General features: G+C 37.8%; 2 protein-coding genes across 8 annotated transcripts in view; both read left to right on the top strand.

The window, feature by feature from the left end:
* Positions 1–7,685, top strand: part of spsb4a (splA/ryanodine receptor domain and SOCS box containing 4a) — a 64,695-nt gene extending 57,010 nt beyond the window's left edge. For all 7 annotated transcript variants that reach the window (XM_079875513.1, XM_079875512.1, XM_079875510.1 and 4 more), the window contains one exon: positions 6,448–7,685. In XM_079875513.1, the coding sequence (XP_079731639.1) occupies positions 6,448–6,575 (128 nt within the window). In that variant the 3' untranslated portion in view covers positions 6,576–7,685. The remainder of the gene's footprint in view (positions 1–6,447) is intronic.
* LOC307161216 (complement C1q tumor necrosis factor-related protein 6-like) overlaps positions 1–22,228 on the top strand; it is a 161,088-nt gene that overhangs the window by 137,232 nt on the left and 1,628 nt on the right. The window contains exons 2-4 of the mRNA XM_079875825.1: positions 16,711–16,780; positions 21,142–21,219; positions 21,677–21,816. Of these exons, the coding sequence (XP_079731951.1) occupies positions 16,749–16,780; positions 21,142–21,219; positions 21,677–21,816 (250 nt within the window). The 5' untranslated portion in view covers positions 16,711–16,748. The remainder of the gene's footprint in view (positions 1–16,710; positions 16,781–21,141; positions 21,220–21,676; positions 21,817–22,228) is intronic.

The following is a 22,228-nucleotide window of genomic DNA, read 5'->3' as shown; positions in this document are numbered from 1 at the left end:
ACAGCATCTCATGAACTGCCTCACCGCTGACCTTTCTAAGAGCACTTCTAGTGGAAAATTACAGCTTCTGGGACTAATGACCTCATCCAGCAGGTTCAGTTCATATACAGTTATTATCTCTGAAATAAAATGTTCTGTACATTTTTAATCCAGTTTTGTTTAAAAATGTTTGTGCTTAGAAAAGAAAGCGGCGTTAAAAATCATGGTTGATTTCACTTTCAGTTCATCTGTAACATTAATGGGCGAAATGACAGTATATTGTTGACGATATCAAGGGTCTAATGATAGAGATTTTGCTATATGATGTATTTTGCAGCATGTATGTATCCGTGCTTCGCAGAAACATTCAAAGAAACATGCATGAATGAGAAAATTAAGTATAGGACTTACTTAATGTTAAAGGATTAGTTCACTTCAAAATTAAAATTTCTTGATAATTTACTCACCCCCATGTCATCCAAGATGTTTATGTCTTTCTTTCTTCAGTCAAAAAGAAAAAAATTTTTTTTGAGGAAAACATTCCAGGATTTTTCTCCATATTTTGGACTTTAATGGCAACCAATGGGTTGAAGGTCCAAATTGCAGTTTCAGTGCAGCTTCAAAGGGCTCCCAGCCGAGGAATTTTTTATTCTGAAGTGAACTAATCCTTTAAAAATAGTTAAGTGCATAAGCGCATGCTCTTGAAAGTTAAGATACTTAATCTGAAGTGAACGCAAATAATTGAGGAGGGGATCTGTGCATTGTCTTAAAGTGACACCAGCCTAATATTACCTACAGAAATTGTGCATGATATACAAGTATGTATTGTGTATTCACATTATATGCTACACTGTTATTGTTACACGACCTTATGTTTAAATTTTCCGTTTAATTCAGTCATATCTAGTGGATATCAACTCCTGGTATCAACTTTCACATTCACATCAAACAAAGAGTCAAGAAGAAGATACTGCATACTTTATTTGTAGTGTAAAAGTGGTAGTGCTTCATATTAATGGTTCAGCACGTTTCACCAGATTTAGTTTTTCCTCTCTCTGCTGTAAGACAGTACCCTGGTAATCCAGAGTTCTCGCGAGAGCACAAGTTGAATTTGCTCAGCGAGTTATGATGCTCATTAAATATGCCCCTCTATCTGAGCTGCACCAATCACATCGGGTTATCTGATATTGGCGGGCCAGAAGCGAGATGACGACAGCGCTGCGATGTCAAAGTCATTAGTAAACATTGCAAGATGGCTATGGATGAACACCATTTGTTTGAAACGGCTTTGGCTGCTACAATGAAAGATTTAGACTTTTTCTCTAAAAGAGGAACAGAAGACGGCGCTCGAATCGTTCCTTTGCAAGAAGGGCGTTTTTGCTGTTTTGCCGACCGGATACGGTAAGAGTCTAATCTACCAGTTAGCTCCGCTGGTAGCTAAGCGATAACTTGTTGTGATTGGTCGTAGTGTTATTTTCAAATGCATGCCTGGTGCCGCCCTTCGAGCTTGCCGATTTTCATTAGTCGACGCCAGACCATTAATCTTTTAGATTTAGGTCTGGATTTCCAGGCTAGTAAAACAAATTTCATGCTATGCAACACAAAACCAAATACATACACGTACACATTCCTGGAAACATGCAGTTTCTGTTGTTTAGCTGTTAAACTTTATGTTCTGAAGTATCACTAGCATTAGACTTATTTGAATACTTGACCTGGCTAAGTACAATAAAATCCCCGGTTTCATAACTGAATTATTAATGAACGTGAGTTTTATGAGTCACCACATTCAAGGGCAGTGAAGCCTCCATCATGACCGCAGCCACAAAATACAGCTTTTTAAATACAAGGTTGAGAGTACATCTACACCTAATTATCTGATAATTTACAGTTGAGCGTCATCATTACCAAAGCAGCCTTTTTTTTTGTTCAGTCTGCTTTCATAATACATCCCAGATCTCATGCTAATGAAGCATTGCTCAGGGTGGGATGATTGAGTCGATGCTTGAGCCACAACGCAAAACCCCCAGCAGAAAGTATTCATCCAAGAGGAAAGTATTCATCCTGCTGTTGTTTTGGGTGCTATGTTGTAATGAGCTTGTGTACTCTCTCATTCTGTGGGAGGATCACAGGCTCCTCGACGTGACCGCCGCAAATCTTTCAATTAATCAGCTGAAGACATTAATCAGTTCACAATGATTTAATCGAATTACACCGCTGGTTTGATCTCCACGTACGCTTCATCCTCTGGCGCAAAGCTTTCCAGAAGGTTCCACCCTCCCCTTCCCGCATTGGCGCAGGTCGTGGAGAGTGTCAGACCCCCCTGTGTGAGGCTCCCTGCCACTGCGGCACCCCCGCTGACTACGGAGGGTGGATTAATTGGATTTTACAAAATGTGATGCTTTGATATTTACTGTACGAATCCCATTGCTTTTCTTGCAACCACAAGAAATTGCTTTTTGGAACAGCAATAATGGTAAAAAAAAACTGTGTCGGACTGAAATAGATGCAGTTCCCTCTTTTCTTCTGCATCAGATCTCATTTATTAGGAGCCTAATGGAGGAGTCAGAGACGTGAGAGCTTAGCAAGTGCTGGAGCTTGACGATTTGTTAAACATGGAAGTTCGAAAAAGGGCTCCCGTATCCCCATATTGTGGTTTATTATTGCTAGTAAAGAAACAGAAGGGTTTTCAAGTCACTGGAGAGCCATCACTCACAGTAGTTTTAGGCTCACAGATTGAATACTCAATGCATGTTTTCTTATGGGCCCGTCCTGCAGACTTTTATAAAGTAAACTTCATTAGGTTTATTTTTTTGTTCACTGAACTGTCATAAAAAAAGGTATTTCTATCACTCAAATCAGCATTTATTCTGTGATGTATTTTTTAAATAAAATGACCAGATCCTTTTTTGTCTTTCTAAGGTTAATTTAGAGCATTTTTTTTATATATTAAATACAATTAAATTTTTTATTATAATGATATTAAAAATCAAAGTCATGGACATCAGCTGTTTTTTAAATGCATTTTTCCAATTCAACTTTTTACTTGAATTGTTATGCTGAAAATATTTGTAATTACCAATTCTGTATTAAAAATGGACACTTTTCACAATTTCACAAGCAGAATTTGTCGACAGCAAATAAAATGTTTGTATTTGCATTTGCTCTAATAGCAAACGAAAAAATCTGAAATAGCATAAATTTCCACGTCTTTCCAAAAGAGGGAAAAAATATCGGGATATTGATTACAGCAGTCAGAAAAGAGAAAGATGTCAAATTTTCCGTCACTCCCTCAGCCGTTGTATTAGAAATACCCTCGCAGCCGTATTATTTAGTTTTTTTGTAATTTACTGACAAGGTAATATAACACAAAGTATAGCGTTATAAACGTGTATTAATTATTTTTTAAATGCAAATATTTAAAACTTTACTATATCTGCAATGTTGATAACTGTGAAAATGCACCTTCAAAGTCTGTGAAAAGGAAGTGTTGATTTTTTTTCCCCCTAGCTCGTTTATAATATCAATGTTTTTAGGCCTACAATTTGACTATATACTGTAGTTATATAGATGTAGTGTGTGTGTGTGTGTGTGTGTGTCATGTGGAGATCAAAACGACTGCATCTGTGTGGGAAAAAAAAAAAAAAAGTATCAGCCATTTTATTAGGTTGTTCTGAGAGTCTGATAACACACGCAATGGAATCACATTGACATATCCGAGACATGTAATTGCATTTATTGTGTATAACTCACATCAATATGATTTGTTGTTGTATGCGGCAAGTAGGCACTAGGCAGTGCCGTAATGTTAGTGAGTAGCGACGGGGAGGCTGTTGTGTATTTCACGGACATCATTACAGTCTTCAGACTAGCCTTGAGCTTGCTGGCCTTTGCGTCTTTGAATGTGGGCTGGAAATGAAAATTATTCCATTTTACTGCAGTACAGCACTATGTCCATGCTTTGATCCATCTGTCACTTATGACCCTGACTGTCAGTCACCTCTCTCATCCCCTCCCGCACCCGCCCACTGGGTACTTCTGGATCCCGTCTACACTTGCCATCTGGCTCTTTATGAGACGTGCCGGACTTACTGTTGATGTGACTCTTAATGAATATATTTAGAAGGAATGGTTTTACTGCTATCTATCAGAAGGTTATGTTGTCATTCAGCTTTGGTTGTTTAGATCATTAATTTGCTAAGATTTTAGATAATTAATTTGCTCAATAATAGTACGTAATTATTGTGGTGGCAACACTGTTGCACATCACTCTCTCAAAAACTTGATTCTGATTTGTGACAAACATCCATAATTGAACTGCATTCTGCAGTGAACTATATTTGTATAATGACTGTTCATTTTTATAATTATAATAACAATTATAGTCATTATACAACAGCAATACTACTACTAATAATAGTGATAATAATCACATCAATAATTAATATATTTATTATTATGAAAAAAATTAAATAGAAAAAAAAACAATAAAAATATTTTATCTTTTTTAATGTCAAGGGTCAATTTACACATTAAAAAATTACAATGTACAGTGTAAGAGATTTATTTTGAGATTTGTGAAAGATTACATGTGCCATCTTAAAATATTAACTTTAAGTGAGTGTCAGATGTTGGCAGTGTTTGCGGGTTTTTTTGGGACAGCTGAATCTGAAACTTTTTTGCAATTCTGTTTGGGGACGCTGCAGCCACAGCAAATGTGCATGAAAACAAATTCACGCTCACTAAGTGCAACACGAAATTTCGATTTGACAAGCAACTACTTAAGCATGAAAAACCATTGCTTTGTGCCATTAAATCATTTCACTGTGCGTGAAGGGCTCCATTGGGATCCATTGTTTCATTTTAACTTCTTGTTGTGGTGAAAATTTGCATTAAGTGAGGGCATTACAATGCTTATGCCTTCAGTTCAGTTGCCAGGATGGAGGAAGGCATAACTCACGACATGTTCTGTGTGGGACTCCATCACAGCTATAAATATTCAGTGTGGGGGCTTGCATTGTGCCAGTGCAGCTGCATAACTATTCCTAACTATTGTTAGTCTCACATACTTACTACTAACCATTAGCCTGTCACGATCTCTTATTCTGATTGGCCAACAGAAGGAACGGGCTCTGGCTCTTGCAGCCTTCCTTGTGATCTGATTAGTCATATCAGCCCAGGTCCTGATAAAGACCTGATGATCTTCAGTGGAGATGTGGCATCTTGTCCAGATGGAGCCGTGGTGGCTGTTTTTGTGTTTGTCGGAATGAAATCTTGGCTGGAGCAGCGTCTGACTCAAAGCAGATGGGTGGCGGCAGACTCCTCTGTGAGGTAGCAGCTCTCTTGATGAGATACTGAGCTCTGGTGGCATGATCCATCCATTATTGAACTGCTCTGTCAGCTTATGTAGAAGAGCTAGATGGCCAGAGATGCAGACAAACACTTGAATACGCACTGGAGCTTTTAAAGAAACAGCTTACCGTAAAATGAAAATCCGGTTATCATTTACTCACCTTCATGCTTTTCCAAAACTGTTTCTGTGAAACACAAAAGGAGAAATTTTGAAGAATTGTACTAGTCACTCTTTACTGTTTATGAAGGCTTTCAACTTTCAAAAAGTGTATCCAACTTGACTTGTGCCCTATTTTAAGTGTTCTGAAAGCACACAATACATTTGTGTCTGACATTTTGACTTAAGAAGTTGTCATTTATTGAAAATATTCATTGAAAATTTGTATCTGGTATGGAAACGTGATGGTATAATCATTCGTTTGAATCAGATCTTTTCAATGAATCAGTTGATCTGGTTCACAGAATCCGTCTGCATGATTTTTACATGGATTGGTCCAATTCGTAAACAAATCATTATTTTGAGCTGGATCTTTTCAATGAATCAACTGATCTGGTTCACGTATTTGGTCTCGGTAAGTTGTTCATGAATTGGATCAATTCGTGAACAATTCATTCTTTTGAGTTGGATCTTTTCAGTGAATCAACTGATCTGTTTCACAGAATCGGTCTCAATAAGTTGTTTATGTATTTGTCCAATTTGTGAACAAATCATTCTTTTCATTTGGATCTTTTCAATGAATCAGTTGATCTGTTTCACAGAATCAGTCTGAATTATTTGTTCATGAATTGGTCCAATTCGTGAATGAATTATTCCTTTGAGTTGGATCTTTTCAATTAATCAATATATCTTGTTCATGGAATATGTCTGAATATTTGTTCATGGATTTATGGATTCATGGATTTAACTCATTGACTCAAAGCAGTTCTCGGGTTAACAGCTCCCACTTCTATGGAGTTGTATGGATCACTTTTACGATATTTTGATGGCGATTTTGTTGAAGCTTTTGAATCCATTCAAAGACTTGCTCTTGTTTCGGCCTTGAATCTGTGTGCATTTGAATTTTCCCTTTTTGAATACAATTCTAACAGATGCTTTTCTCCTTCATTTCTCTGCAGCGGAGCCTCTCCCTCTGATGGACCTGTGTCGACGTGCGGCACGACTGGCTCTGGGACGAGAACGTCTACAGGAGATCGAGACGTTGCCTTTGCCCCAGTCTCTGAAGAATTACCTCCAGTACCAGTGAGAGCACAGGCTCTCACGTAGAAACACACACACGGACACAGAGAGGAAGCCTGAGGCGGGAATATAGCGCCACCATCAGGCCGCAGAGGGAAATGTTTACATTGTGGCTCACTGGTGGAATCTTAAATTAGTTTTTATTTTATTTTGTATTTGTTTTTGTTCAGTTTTCATTTTCCTCTTTATGAGTTGTTTAAATTATTGATGGCTTTGGAAGAACAGACCTGAACAGACCTGCAGCGCCTCCAGGTGTACGTCTCGCCATACGAGAGAATACGACAGGAAGCGGCATTTCAGAAAGCACATTAACCTTGGGATGCCTTTGAAAGCCCATAGTAATAATCGTTCCTCTTTCCCTGGGTGTTAAAGCCTGCAGAGCAGAGTCAACGGACACAGGAGACCGAGGCGGCTGAAGGTCGGGCTCAGTAGCCTCCCGAGTCGAAATCCGCCAAACGGGAGCCTAGAGGAAGAAACAAGCCCTGGAAGGTGGTAAGCAGGTGCCAGTACTTGCGCACAAGACCACCAGGGGACAGTAATATGACTGACAGTAGCCATTTTCCCCCTTTTTTCCTGGGATTCCCGAGGACACACTCATGCGTACGCACATATACGACCAACAATCATATACGGATTTCACTTCTTCTTCTTTTTTTTTCTCTGTGGGCTTGAGTCACTTTTCTATCTGATTTTATTGTCAGTGTGAGAATTTCAGTTGATGATGATTATTTTATCAAGATGTTTGGCTATCTTTACATTTATTTATCAGGTTCTAGTTCCTTTTTAATTGAAATGAGGATGTGCGAGCACATAGATATTGAACACTATCGTACACTCGTCACATATGGCTTTCTATTTTAAACTGGGATGCTGCTTTTATTATTATTATTAATATTATTATCATGATTATTATTCTGCCTGAATGCTCAGATAGAAGTCTGTTTTTTCAGAGGCACACAGTGGAATGTAAAGATCTTGCTAGCGTTAGCATATTTGAAATGTGAATAAAAGCCAAGTGAATGAGAAGGATTTCATTGATAGTTTTGTTTTCTGAGACAGAATATGTCCAGATGAGTGTTTCAACCTTCTTATTGAATAAAAATGTGTTTTTCAGCTCAGAAGGGCCTATTTACATAATACCAAACGTTCCACTGAGAGTTACCTCGTTTCCCACTTCTCTCTCTCTCTCTTTCTCTCTCATGTCTGACTCCCACTCTATCACAGTCTGAGGCTGATCTAAAGTATTATCTAACCTAAATCTGTGAAGAATTGGATCACTCTTCTCATGCTCAGGTTCATGAGAGTTTTTTAGCCAGTCACTAACCGCAAGTGCTTCAGTAATCTAAACCTCTCTTTTGTTCTTAATCACTCAGTTATTCACCTAAAGAAAAAAACCTGAACATTTTTTAATTGAACAAAATTACAGGAAATGTTGACTAATCAATTTATTGACATATCAGTTTTTGCAAAATAAGGATAATTCAAAGATGCTGTTGGACGATTGAATAGACAAAAAGTGTCTGTAGGGCTCAGTATTGAACCTGGTCTAAGGCAAAATAGTAAAATTCAAGTGAAGTTGCAGAGCTGTAAGAATGTGACTTTTATTATACTATGTTCTGTGTACACTATTTGCTAATTTTTTTAAATAGTTATACAGTGGTGGTCAGAATTAATGGCACCCTTGGTTTATGCATTGTTTATCCTTTTGCTATTTCATTCAAAAAAATCACAAAAATCTAACCTTTCACTGAAGTAAAATAATTGAAAGTCGGGGTAAATCACATTATAAAATAAATGCTTTTCTCCAAAACACGCTGGCCATAATTATTGGCTCCCTGTTATTAAATACTTTTTGCAACCTCCTTTTTTCCAAGATAACAGATCTGAGTTTTCTTCTACACTCACCTAAAGGATTATTAGGAACACCATACTAATACTGTGTTTGATCCCTTTTCGCCTTCAGAACTGCCTTAATTCTACGTGGCATTGATTCAACAAGGTGCTGAAAGCATTCTTTAGAAATGTTGGCCCATATTGATAGGATTGCATCTTGCAGTTGATGGAGATTTGTGGGATGCACATCCAGGGCACGAAGCTCCCGTTCCACCACATCCCAAAGATGCTCTATTGGGTTGAGATCTGGTGACTGTGGGGGCCATTTTAGTACAGTGAACTCATTGTCATGTTCAAGAAACCAATTTAAAATTATTCGAGCTTTGTGACATGGTGCATTATCCTGCTGGAAGTAGCCATCAGAGGATGGGTACATGGTGGTCATAAAGGGATGGACATGGTCAGAAACAATGCTCAGGTAGGCCGTGGCATTTAAACGATGCCCAATTGGCACTAAGGGGCCTAAAGTGTGCCAAGAAAACATCCCCCACACCATTACACCACCACCACCAGCCTGCACAGTGGTAACAAGGCATGATGGATCCATGTTCTCATTCTGTTTACGCCAAATTCTGACTCTACCATCTGAATGACTCAACAGAAATCCAGACTCATCAGACCAGGCAACATTTTTCCAGTCTTCAACTGTCCAATTTTGGTGAGCTCGTGCAAATTGTAGCCTCTTTTTCCTATTTGTAGTGGAGATGAGTGGTACCCGGTGGGGTCTTCTGCTGTTGTAGCCCATCCGCCTCAAGGTTGTGCGTGTTGTGGCTTCACAAATGCTTTGCTGCATACCTCGGTTGTAACGAGTGGTTATTTCAGTCAAAGTTGCTCTTCTATCAGCTTGAATCAGTCGGCCCATTCTCCTCTGACCTCTAGCATCAACAAGGCATTTTCGCCCACAGGACTGCCGCATACTGGATGTTTTTCCCTTTTCACACTATTCTTTGTAAACCCTAGAAATGGTTGTGCGTGAAAATCCCAGTAACTGAGCAGATTGTGAAATACTCAGACCGGCCTGTCTGGCACCAACAACCATGCCACGCTCAAAATTGCTTAAATCATCTTTCTTTCCCGTTCTGACATTCAGTTTGGAGTTCAGGAGATTGTCTTGACCAGGGCCACACCCCTAAATCCATTGAAGCAACTGCCATGTGATTGGTTGATTAGATAATTACATTAATGAGAAATTGAACAGGTGTTCCTAATAATCCTTTAGGTGAGTGTATAATGCCTGATGAGTTTGGAGAATAACTGACAAGAGATCAGAGACCATTCCTCCATACACAATCTCTCCAGATCCTTCAGATTCACAAGTTCATGTTGGTGCTTCTTCTGTTCAGTTCACCCCACTCATTTTCTATAGGGTTCAGTTTAGGGGACTGGGACGGACATGGCAGAAGCTTCATTTTGTGCTCAGTTACCCATTTTTGTGTTGATTTGATGTTTGTTTTGGACCGTTGTCCTGATGGAAGATCTAACCACGGCCCATTATTATTAAGATAATTAAGATTTCTAGCAGAGGCAGACAGGTTTAGATTTTTTATCTGCTGGTATTTGCTAGAATCCATAATACCATATATCTGAACAAGATGTCCAGGACCTCCAGCAAAAAAATAGGCCCACAACTTACAGTATAAGATCCAGCAGTATATTTAACCGTAGCCATGGGGTACTTTTTATCCCTGTTTGCACCAAACACATCTGGTGGGTTTGCTGCCAAAAAGCCCTTTTTTGTTTCATCTGACCACAGAATCCAGTCCCTTTTGAAGTTCCAGTCATGTCTGACAACTGAATATGCTGGAGTTTATTTTTGGAGGAGCAAGGAGGATTTTTCTTGAAACCCTCCCAAACAACATGTGGTTGTGTAAGGGTTGTTTGATCATTTTTTTTAGGCTTTCTGACCCCCAAGACTCAAGTAATCTCTGCAGTTCTCCATCTGTGGAGAAGTCTTTGGAGAGTCTTTGGCCACTCAAACTTTCCTCCTCACCGTGCTTTAAGACAATATAGACACACGTCCTCTTCCTGGCAGATCGTTTACATCTTTAGTTGATTGGAACTTCTTAATTATTGCACTGATGGTCAAAATGGGGATTTTCAATTCTTTAGCTATTTTCTTACAGCCACTTTCTATTTTGTGATGCTCAACAATCTTTTGCTGCACATCAGAACTATATTCTTTGGTTTTACTCATTGTGATGGATGATTAAAGAAATTTGGCCTTTGTGTATTCGTCATATTTAAACTCCTGTGAAACAAGAAGTCATAGCTAGACAATTTCATGTTCCTAGTCACCCTGGTGTGCTAAATAAAGGTAAATATGAATGGGAATATACTTCAGAGATATTTTACTCGCAAAAAATTGCCAATAATTGTGGCCGACGTGTTTTGGAGAAAAACATTTATTTCATAATGTGATTTCCTCCCCACTTTCAATTCTTTTACTTCAATGAAAGGTTCGATTTTTGCGGATTTTTTCAATGAAAGATCAAAAGGATAAACAATGCAGATTTATTTTTTTACAGCCATTTTTGATCATATTTACCAGGGGTGCCATTAATTCTGACCACCACTGTATAACTATATACACTACTGTTCAAAAGTTTGGGGTCAGTCTTCTTTTTTTCAAGAAATTAATTAAAACAGCTATTTTAAACGGTAATAATATTGCACAATATTACTGTTTTTACTTTATTTTTGCCTTGGTGCGCATAAGAGACTTCTTTCAAAAACATTTTAAAAATATTACCGACCCCAAAGTTTTGAAGTAGTGGTAGTATTGTCTAATTGAATGATGTAATTTTATATATATTATAATGGGTGTTAAATGTTTTAAATGGGTAACCTTACAAAATACCTCAGTAACCCAGCTTGGATCAAATCTTAAGTGCAAATGTTGAAGAGAAACTCCATACTGTCTCTGCACTTCTTCCATTAAGGTCGACAAACTTTAAGTGGATTTTTTAGGTAATGAAAAATGCTGATCTTTTTTTTTTTTTTACTGATCTTTGCTTCAAATAGTGTGATAGGGCTGTTTGGATAATCTTGCCCTGTTTTAGAGTATCTGGACATGACTGTCCTATTGGAAATCAATGCAAGACGGCGAGACTTTTTTTTTCTTGGCATCTCTCTTTCACGTTAGGAATCAGCTCAAATGTAATTGAATATCACAGATCCGAGAGCACAGGTACAAAGACAGGAGCCTGATCAAAGCATTGAGACGGAGAACAAGGCGCTGTGGTTCAAGCCAGGACATTGATCCTCCCTATCCTCTGTTTCCCCCCAATCTGGTCTTAAATCTCTAACAAACATGTTTAACCAAAGGGAACAGACTGTTCCGTGTCTTCCAGCCTTGAGAGAATGGCCGAAGTGTCTGCGTTTGTGTACAAATGCTTACGAAAACACCTTGGGAATCACTGATTGTTTATGTTTTAAGTCCTTCATTATTAGCGGGCGATTGTTGAGCTCTTGGAAATGAGTATTGTACTGGCTTCCTCCCAGTGTGATTCTCCGTATGCTGTGTAGACATGGGCCAGTGGCTATTTCCTTAACTTACCGGGGTGTAAATAGGAGGGCGAGAGCTCATCCACCACTGAGAGGCCTTGGGAGACGGGTGTAAAGAAAGAAAAAAGCGAGACTTCCTTGATTTGCTTCCTTCCCTGTGGGTGTGCGGCTGTGTGAGAGAGAATGAGGGTATAAATAGGGAGCCGGTGGCAGTGATGGTCTGGGGAAAAGATCTTTGTGTCCTAAACGACCTCAGCTTCCACATGCAGGTGTATCCTGGCCTGCGCTGGTCACAACATCATTGAGGGTACAAGAAAACAATGCCGGTAAATCTGTTCTGCTGAGAAAACACTGGAGATGGCACATTTTGTTGCAGTGTTCTCACTGCAGATTTCCCGTTCATGTGCCAGAACTCAGATTTCTATTTAAAAAAGGAAGTCCAGGAGAACAGATTGTTTCTTTGAGGGACAGCCCTGGTTGGAAAGAAAATATGAAAAACCTTCAATTGATCTAGCAAATAAGAATGAAAGTTTTCATTTATGCTACATTCCTTTTCTTGTATTTATTTAATGCTCTGTTGCTTAGGTTTATGTCACATGCTCATCTTACCCCACACTTTTGGGAAAAAATGCTTCATGAGGTCAGGCTCACTTTTATGTCTTTGTTATGAAAGCACCATTTAACAGTAACATTTGAATTTTCTCCTTCTTCACATTAAAATTTTTGGAATTTTTTTTCCAGGAAATTCACCACAGATTGAATGAAATGCTTTATTTTGTCTGTTCGTTTAAAAACCAGGGGTTGCACATTTTACAGTCCTCCCCTATTTGAAGATACTTTACTATTTTGTTCTGCAACATAAATTACACATGAATACAGTAAATTACACAAAAATACAGTAAAAACAGAAATATTGTGAAATATTCTTACAATTTAAGTTAACAGTTTTCTATTGGAATATATATTAAAATGTAATTTATTCCTGTGATGGTGAAGCTGAATTTTCAGCATCATTTCAGTCTTCAGTGTCACATGATCCTTCAGAAATCTTTCTAATTTGTTGATTTGCTGCTCAAATAACATTTGACAAACAGTTGTGCTGCTTAATATTTTTGTAAAAAAAAAACATTTTTTTCAGGATTTTTTGATACATAGAAAGTTCATACGAAGAGAACTGATTTAAAACATACACTTTTAACATTATAAATGTCTTTATTGCTGAATGAAAGTATTAATTTGTTTCACACACACACAAAAAATGTTTTACCTGACCCTAATCTTGCTAATCAACACATATTTGTGGTACAGATGCAATTAAGAAAGTGTCTTCAAGTATAACCATAGACCTTAGTTTACTCATAAGTCCAACACCATTGCTCTAAAAACCCATTAGAAATTCCTGTAGTGAATTGGTCTTCCAGGCTGGCCTACAAACTGACTTTTAATGACTGAACAGCTCTGTAATGTTATGCTAACATTGCAAATTCTGTTCGACAGGGTGATTACAGCGCCAGCTTCCAATAGGCGGAAGGGATTTGGGGTATTTGGACTCAGCATGGGCCAATATTGAACAGGTGATTGTAAGGATTTGATTGAAAATGAGCCTGTGTGGTTTTCTCTCCAGCTTAAGAGAAAACCACACAGGGAGTGTACAGAGAGATGAAACAGATTAGCGCGAGTCAACATGTTCTCTTCCTCCTTCACTCCCCTTCATTTTCTCTCCTCTCACGCTCGGTTTTCCGAGCCAGCCTGTATAAATAGCATGCGATCCATCTATTATGTCTGTGCGTCTCCACTCTCCCTGGATCCTGTTTAGCTTCTCAGCTCTCCTTGAGAGCCCTGTTGCAAAAGCAGCATTAAAGAGTTTCTGGAAGCGGCCAATTTTCCCATAGCATAGCCTGATTTAATTCTGTGCTTCCAGGAACATTCTAGAAGACTCGGTGCAAGCCTAAAAAACATCACAAACTTGGGTCAACCTGAGCCATGTAGGTTGTTTAGGGCCATGATATAGCCAAATATAATTATAACATTATATAATTGATATTAATCCATTTGGTTGTATAAGTAATGTGAAAATATTCATTTTTATAATTAATGACTTGAACACATCGTTACTTTTTAGGGAAAAAACAAAATGTGTGTGTGTGTGTATTACATGCATAAAGTAGTAGATGAAATTGTGCATGCTTTCTTAGTAAGATTTAACAAGAAACAAAGCTCTGATGATCAGCCACTAAGAACCCTGCCATCTTCCAACATATAAATGAGTGAATAAAAATAATAAAAAGAAAAACAAAGGAAATAGTGGTCGCCATGGCTCAACATAAAAATTAGAGTGACAGGTGAGGGTGTCTGACATCTTTCTGACATCTGCAAAATAGCACATGGACTATTGGGGAGGGTTGGAGATAAAAATCCCCTCCATCTACACCTCATTTCACTTTATGAAATCTAATACATTAAACGCTTCTGGCCACTATATAAATAAATAAGGCATAATTGTCCATGCCACCTCACCAAATGGTTCCATATTAAACATTACAGGTTAGCATGGATTTATCTTAATGATTTTTGCCATATTCTAATGAGTGCTAATATTACACTTGCCCATGTGTCACCATTTATTATTACAGCACCAGATTCATTGGACCTCAGAGTTAAAGAATTGGAAAATTATTCATATTAAGCATGTGCAGCAGAATCAATTTGTCGTGTTCTCTGAGATTCAAGTGAATTAGGGATGTGCTTTGATACGACTTGCTTGCTGTTCAATTTCTTTTCCCCACAAACCGTTCACCTAATGAGTCCATGCAGATGCAGGAAAAAGTGAAGCCCTCTTAATTTGAAAAGTGCAAAGCAGGCCCTTGGGTTCATCTGTGTCTGTGCTGGTGCTGCTCAAATTAGGTTAATTAGCTCTCACAGCCAGGAGAAATTCTTAATGAGGTCTAACATACCAAACAATCAGAGTGAGTGCACACGGAAAGCAATCAAAAACTGTTTTAAGCCCAAAGTATACTTCATATAGTTTTTAAGTGTACATTAAGGTCCACGCACAGTGCACGTGATGCAAATTCCTTCACTACTACACTCCTCTGTGTGTGCCGCCTGGTTTTGTATGCGCAGGTCGCACGTGCACATTGAATTTTTTTTGCACTTATCAGTTGTTCCACAAGGTGGCAACACTGGCCCAGGCCATTGTTTCACAGTAAAAAAACGAATCTAAAGAGACGGAATAAAAACAACAACAACAACAACAAAATACAGAAGAACGCAACAACAACATACGGATGCATTGACAAGCACTTGTGTGAGGGGGTAATGTGATTGCCAGCACAAAATACAAAGACATTTTTATCGGTCATAACTTAATCCGGAAGAAAATAGCACAATACTGGTCAATAATGAAACTTTCTAGAGCGCATGTGTTGACCGTCTGCATTCACGCTATGAAATGGACTAACGTTATACTTAGAAAGGCTACATGTTATAGTGTACCCAAACACTAGTGTACACATAAAAAATGATGTAGGCCTATACTTTGGGCTTTAGGCCCAGACATCAACAGGTCCGTGTGGAATCCAAGTGAACCAGATGTGGGCCAGATCTGGCTATTCACACAGAATGTGTTTTTGCGGTTAAAAATGACAATGTTTCACTCCAGGGCAGTGGATATATGTTCCAGGCCTACTGTTATAATATGCTTTTAAAGGGATAGTTCACTTTGAAATTAAATTTTGGTATGTTTTAGCTTACCTCAAGGGCATCCAAGATGTGTCTTTTTTTCCACAGTAGTTTCAATTTTGATATTTTTAGGTCAAACTGTTCTTGTCTGTCAGTCGTTTAATGCAGGTCTATGGTCACTGTCTCAAAGAGCATGCACAGAGTCCAAATTAAAACAATTCCCCATCGTAAGTACACATTGATGGCCTAAGACACGAAACGAGCGGTTTGTGTGAGAAAACGAACAGTATTTATAGCGTTTTTACCTCTTATACACAACCACGTCCGAGTGATCTGAGGGGGCGCGCGCATCCTGGTCTGTGACGTGTACGCAGACTGGTGCATAGATACATACACTAGATGTCGCCTTGTCTACGGCAGTTCATTGGAATGAATGTCTTTAAGGCGACATCTAGTGTATATCTCTATGCACCAGTCTGCGCACACGTCACACACCAGGAAGCGCGCGCCCTCAGATCACTTGGACGTGGCTGTGTATAAGAGGTAAAAACGATATAAATACTGTTCGTTTTCTCATACAAACCGCTCGTTTCGTGTCTTAGGCCATCAATGTGTACTTACGATGGGGAATTGTTTTAATGTGGACTCTGTGCATGCTCTTTGAGACAGTGACCTTGCCTTTGAGGTAAGCTAAAACATTTAATTTCAAAGTGACCTATCCCTTTAATATGAATCAAACAACAAAAGAAAAACAGATAATCACACTGCTCTTGATTAAATAACTTTATGCTCTGGCGAGGAGATAAACATGGCTGACTGTCACAGACATAAGGCCATGTTATTAGATGCATACTGCCCTAAGGAATACCTCATTTTGAGTAAACATCTTTATTAATTCATGCGCATCTATACTCTCGATTTCTTCATGGTAATATAGCAGCAACATAAAAAGTAAATAGGTTATAGTATGCACAACCCAAGTCCCTTTTAGGGGTTCCATTATGCAGAATTATAACTACAGATAATGTATATTTTAACACTTTAATGAAAACATTATTTTGTAGAGCAAGGCATTGAGAATCTGGTGGCATTGCTTCGTTGTATGAAGAGGTGGACGCCGACGCTGGAATGGGGGTAAAAGTTAATAGTGTTATAAATTGTGAGCTGTAAACGACTGGCAGTGCCCTGGAGGCTGAGACAATGTGACAGATTGGACTGTAGCAGGACTGGCATGTTGCAAAAACTTGACATCACAAGCCTTATGTTATATACCACTTTCTTCTTCATTATGGATTACTATGCAAGAGCTATGCTTTACCATTACATGTCATCATTAGCATGCATTACACACCATCATTAGCACAAATTGCCTTTCTTCCAATATGATCAATATGATCCAGTTCTGACTCATGTCACGTGGATTGCTGCTTAGATGTGCTGAGCTGTTTGCTTTGTCACTCCATTTTTTCTCTCAGTCCCAATTTATAGTGTCCTGTACTGTAAAGCATATGTGTTTATAATGTGGTATATCCGTGGCATGCTTCAAAAAATATATATTTACCGGTATAAATAAAATAACAAACCGAGAACTAAAGCCTGCCTACTAATCTTTATCTTTTACTGTAGTTGCATCCATCAAGTTTTCAACAAGAAAGAAATATTTTTATATATATTTTTTATTTGCAATGCTCTTAATTCACTGCATTGTGAAATTAATATGGACTGCAATTTCCAGCCAAAATAACTATATCATGATATATAGTATACAGTCAGCATGATATAAAATATTAATCATATTGTAATAGCCTATACTACTTGCCTGACGTCTTACTATATCTAACGTGCTACACACCATGTTAATCACTATAATATTTAAGCTCTGTGGGACTAAAGGGTTGCTGCTTTGTGGCCAAGTTTTTTTAAAGTGGTTTAAAAGTTTCTTGTTAATAGGCTATTTGGAGTCCTCTAGAGGCATACAGTACAAGAGTCAACACATCCTCTTTTAACTGCTTAGGCTGCCCTCTTCCAGCTGAATTTAGTCATTACAAGTGATGTCATATATAATTCAATCATATGATATATTGGATAATTATATATCCTGTATGTATGTATGTATATATATATATATATATAATATATATACTTTTATATATTTATGTTTTCCTCTCTTCTCTGCCAGTGTGTTTTGTGTTGCCAGTCTCTTTTGCCATTTTGTTAAGTTTGGGATCCCTGTTTGTTTTGTTTCGTTTTTCTCTTCTGCCCAGTTGTGTTGCGGTTGCTTGTTTGCCCCCCAGCTCACCTGTCTTGGACATCTCTCCTGGTTTTGACCATCTGATCTGGTTCTGGTTTTGGAGTCTGGACTCTCACTTGTTACACTGCTGGCCTGCTTGGTCCAAGGTTATAATCGTTAAAGGAGAAGTTCACTTTTGAAATGAAAATTCTGTCATCATATACTCACCCTCATGTTGTTTCAAAGCTGTATGAATTTCTTTCTTATGCTGAACAGAAAGGAAGATATTTAGAAGAATATCAGTAACCAGACAGTTTTTGGGTCCCAATGACTTCCATAGTATATTTGTTTCCTACTATGGAAGTCATTGGGACCCAAAAACTGTCTGGTTACTGATATTCTTCTAAATATCTTCCTTTCTGTTCAGCAGAAGAAAGAAATTCATACAGCTTTGAAACAACATGAGGGTGAGTATATGATGACAGAATTTTCATTTTAAAAGTGAACTTCTCCTTTAACGAAAACTAACGAAAAAACGAAAACTAGGTGGGAAAAAAAACATTGTCGTTAACTGAAATAAAAATAAAAACGAGGCATTACAAAAAAACGATAACTAACTAAAACTGTAATGTGTGTTTGGCAAAACTAACTAAAATAAAATAAAATTATAGAGTAAATGGCCTTAGTTTTCGTCTTTGTCAAGGTCTTTCATTTTTTAACGCTATTTAAAACACGCAGCGTATTCGTTCAGCTGCATTTCCTTTCCCTTCTCTCCCTCCGTCTCTCTGTCAATCATGCGTCTCTCACATGAGCGCGCGCGCGCGCGCACGCACACACACACACACACACACACACACACACAGCCCCTCCCCTCCGTGCACACCGCGTCTCCATGAGAACGAGTGTTCGTTAGATGTTGAAAGCAAGTTCGCTAAAGGTTGGTATCTCTATCTCGTGAACACCTTACAATCACACATTAAAAAGTGGTATCAAAATATTTTAAATTCTGAATATAATTTTGTCAGTGTGTTAATGTCGACCCAAGAAGCGATTGCGCCTTTTTTAGAAAGTTAACTAGTCGCAAGTTTGAGGTAAAATGCACTTTTTGGTTGTGGTTGTTGATGTCAAAACACTATAAGCTTTGATACAAACATTAAATAATGTTATGTCATTTTTTTAATTTTACACTTAATGTTTGCTGCTTCAATCCAGATGAGTAGGCTATTGACTGTAGGGAAAGTGGGGTGAGTTGTGCCAGTTTTTACTCAAAGTGACTTTAAAGTGAGGCCATGGCAGTAATTCCTTCAACTTAACGATGTACATATATTTCAGGATGTGGTGCATCCCTGAGAACAATAACTTTGGATCTGAAATAAATTGTTTCAGAAATATAGCTTTTGGGGAAAAAGTGGTCTCATGGCACAACTTGCCCCTGGTGCGGGGTAAGTTGTGCCTTTAGGGGAATACATTGGGGTAAATTGTGCCAGTGATTTGTGAAGTAAAACAGAACATTTTAATGTTATGAACTGTAATGCTATATGAAAGCAAGACAAATTCAATACAAAATTACTCATTTAAGGTTTATTTAGATTTTGTCACCCTGGAATACCATAGCATGCGTTTTTCCTACTATGGTCAATTGCATAGGGATTTTGTATTGAACATAACTCTGGATCACAGTGTCATAGAGACAAGGGGGCGGGCTCATTTTACTCAGACGACCAATCAGTCTCTCAGGATCATTGTGAAGCTATCAAGCTACGCCCTAGCAACCATTTAGAGCACCATAGCAACACAATATATGATATTTGTGACTCATTTCAGGCAAAAAGGCTTTGGCAATAGATGCCTGTTGACATAGCGCTGTCTGTCAATTATGTTACATATAAGAATAAAGTGACTAGGCTAATTTCTAAACATCCTATTGTGACATAGGCCACTTAAAAACGTAATAAAACTTCTCTTAAATAATATAGTGCAAACCCAAAACTGAAATCAGTGTTAGCTAAATTAAACAAATAGCAGGCAGGCCTAAGTCAAACAATGATGAGGCATGCCCATCTCCTCACTTCTCAAGATTATCCCCTGTGAGTATGTAGTCTAGGTGGTCTGGATCTGGCACAACTTAACCCAGACCCTTTGGCACAGATCACCCCAGACCCACAAGTTTGAAAAACTAGCATGATCCAGCAGTTAAGAGCTAACATCATGCTAACTGTATAGACTCATTGTGTAGCCTACTAAAGCACTAAAACATGTGTGAAATGTTTTCAAACTTGTCTATAATTGTTCAGACACTACAATCAAAAAACCTTAATCATAGAAATTTTACTTTGAAAGGGAAAAAACTGTTTTTTGCACTAAAATGTGCTTAACTCTCATGCCATGTATCTCTCTTCTTTGGAGGATGAGTAAAAGTGATTGCTTTTCAAAATTATGTGGTCACATCATGACCAATTTCTTCTATGGTTTTCCAGAAACAAGGGGTGGAACTACTTCCCCCCTGGCACAAATCACCCCACTCTCCCCATAGGGTAAATTTAGTATAGGGTGTGAAAATTGTACAGCTGTGGTATTTGTATAGGGTGTGAATTCTGTATAGAAGATGTGTAGATTTTTGGTACAGCGTGTGGATTTTGTAAGAGGTAAAGGAATTTCAATGGGGTGTGAATTTTTTTCTAAAATTGTATTATGTTTTTATTATTACACAATACTTTTTCTGACTTTTTTGAATCTTGCCCCTGACAAATAACCCAAATTACAAAAAAAGACTAAAACTAACACTAAAACTAATAAAAACTAAACTAAAACTAAGCATTTTCAAAAAATAAAAACTAAACTAAACTAGCAAACCCACTTTAAAAACTAATTAAAACTAAACTGAATTTGAAAACAAAAAGTCAAAACGAAATAAAAATAAAAACTAATGAAAAATGCAAAACTATAATAACCCTGGCTTGGTCTGGCTGTTCTGACTATCAGCCTGATTTTGAACATGAGCTTGGATTTCTCTGAAACTGTCTGACTCTTGTTTGATCTATCTGTTCATCTGACCTTGATCTCATCTCATGACTGGATATTATTTGCTTATTTGCTAATCTGGATTTCTATTCCAGCCTGTTTGACTTACCCTCTGCCTATTGCTTATGGTTGGTTCAGAGCATAACCTTTACTCCATCTGATTACATTGTGAATTAAATATTAATCTACCTGTTCTAAAGTATCAAGTCAGTATCAGCTGGCTTTCCATTTTTTCTTGTAACAGTTGCACTTCTCAGATATCTAATAAACCAAGTGAATACTGGTTTACAAAGACGCACCTGCAAGGAAAATCCAACCACTGGTATGTTCTCTTATGTCGTATTGCTAAATTAATTATCTGAGCATATTAGCAATTATGATACAATGCTGGTGTGAAATGTGTGAAATAATAAAGACCTTCTTAATTTTTTTTTTTTTTAAAGATGCTCACCAAGGCTACCTTACCTTTATCAAAAATACTGTAAAGAAATAGTGATTGAAATATTATTACATTTTAATGTAATAATTGATTATTACAAAATCACTGTTATCTGTTTTAATGTATTTTAAAATGTAATTTATTCATGTGATGGCAATGCTGAATTTTCAGCAACCATTACTCCAGTCTTAAGTTTCATACCATTCAAGTAGGTAGGTTAATGACAAGTTGATAGTGCAGAGTTCAGTTTTCACACTCATTTAGTCCACAGCTATTCAGGTTATGTGACTGTGACAGGTAACAATTCCCTGTACCATTATGTATCTGCTTCTTTTTTTAGCTCTGCTACTATGTCTGAGGTCCAGAAGGAAGTTCTCACAGGGATTCAGTCTGAGCTGGCAGAGCTGAAATCCACTGTGAGTTCTCTGAAGAACAGACTGCAGGTCACCGAGGAACAACTGCATCACCTCAGGAAAAACGGTAACACATTCCTGCCTGTTCTTATCATTTCTGTCAGCCTATACTTGTAAAACACTAAACAGTTCATATTTTTAAATATAAGTAAAAATCAGAGGAAACTCTCAGTTAGATAGCCTAAATGCCCTCAGAACATACATGGATCCATAAAGGGTGATCCAATTGGTGCGGTTTCTCTATATTTAAAAATAAAATAAAAACTATTCTAAGTTCCAAGCTATTAACCAAATCAACCATTATAAGATGAATCACAACTGTACTAAATGAAAATTTCAGTCCATTACTAGTGCTAACACTTTAAATTCAGTCCTGCAGCAGAGATCAGTGAAACATTTGTTGTCACTGACAAAAGTTCAAAGTGTATTCAGAAACCATGTTTTAGTATAAAATTACCTAGCCAGCAAAATGTATAAGC

This window comes from Squalius cephalus (assembly GCF_949319135.1).
Source record: "Squalius cephalus genome assembly, chromosome: 7".
In the NCBI taxonomy this organism is placed as follows: Eukaryota; Metazoa; Chordata; class Actinopteri; order Cypriniformes; family Leuciscidae; genus Squalius; species Squalius cephalus.
This window is presented reverse-complemented; position numbering and strand designations above follow the sequence as displayed.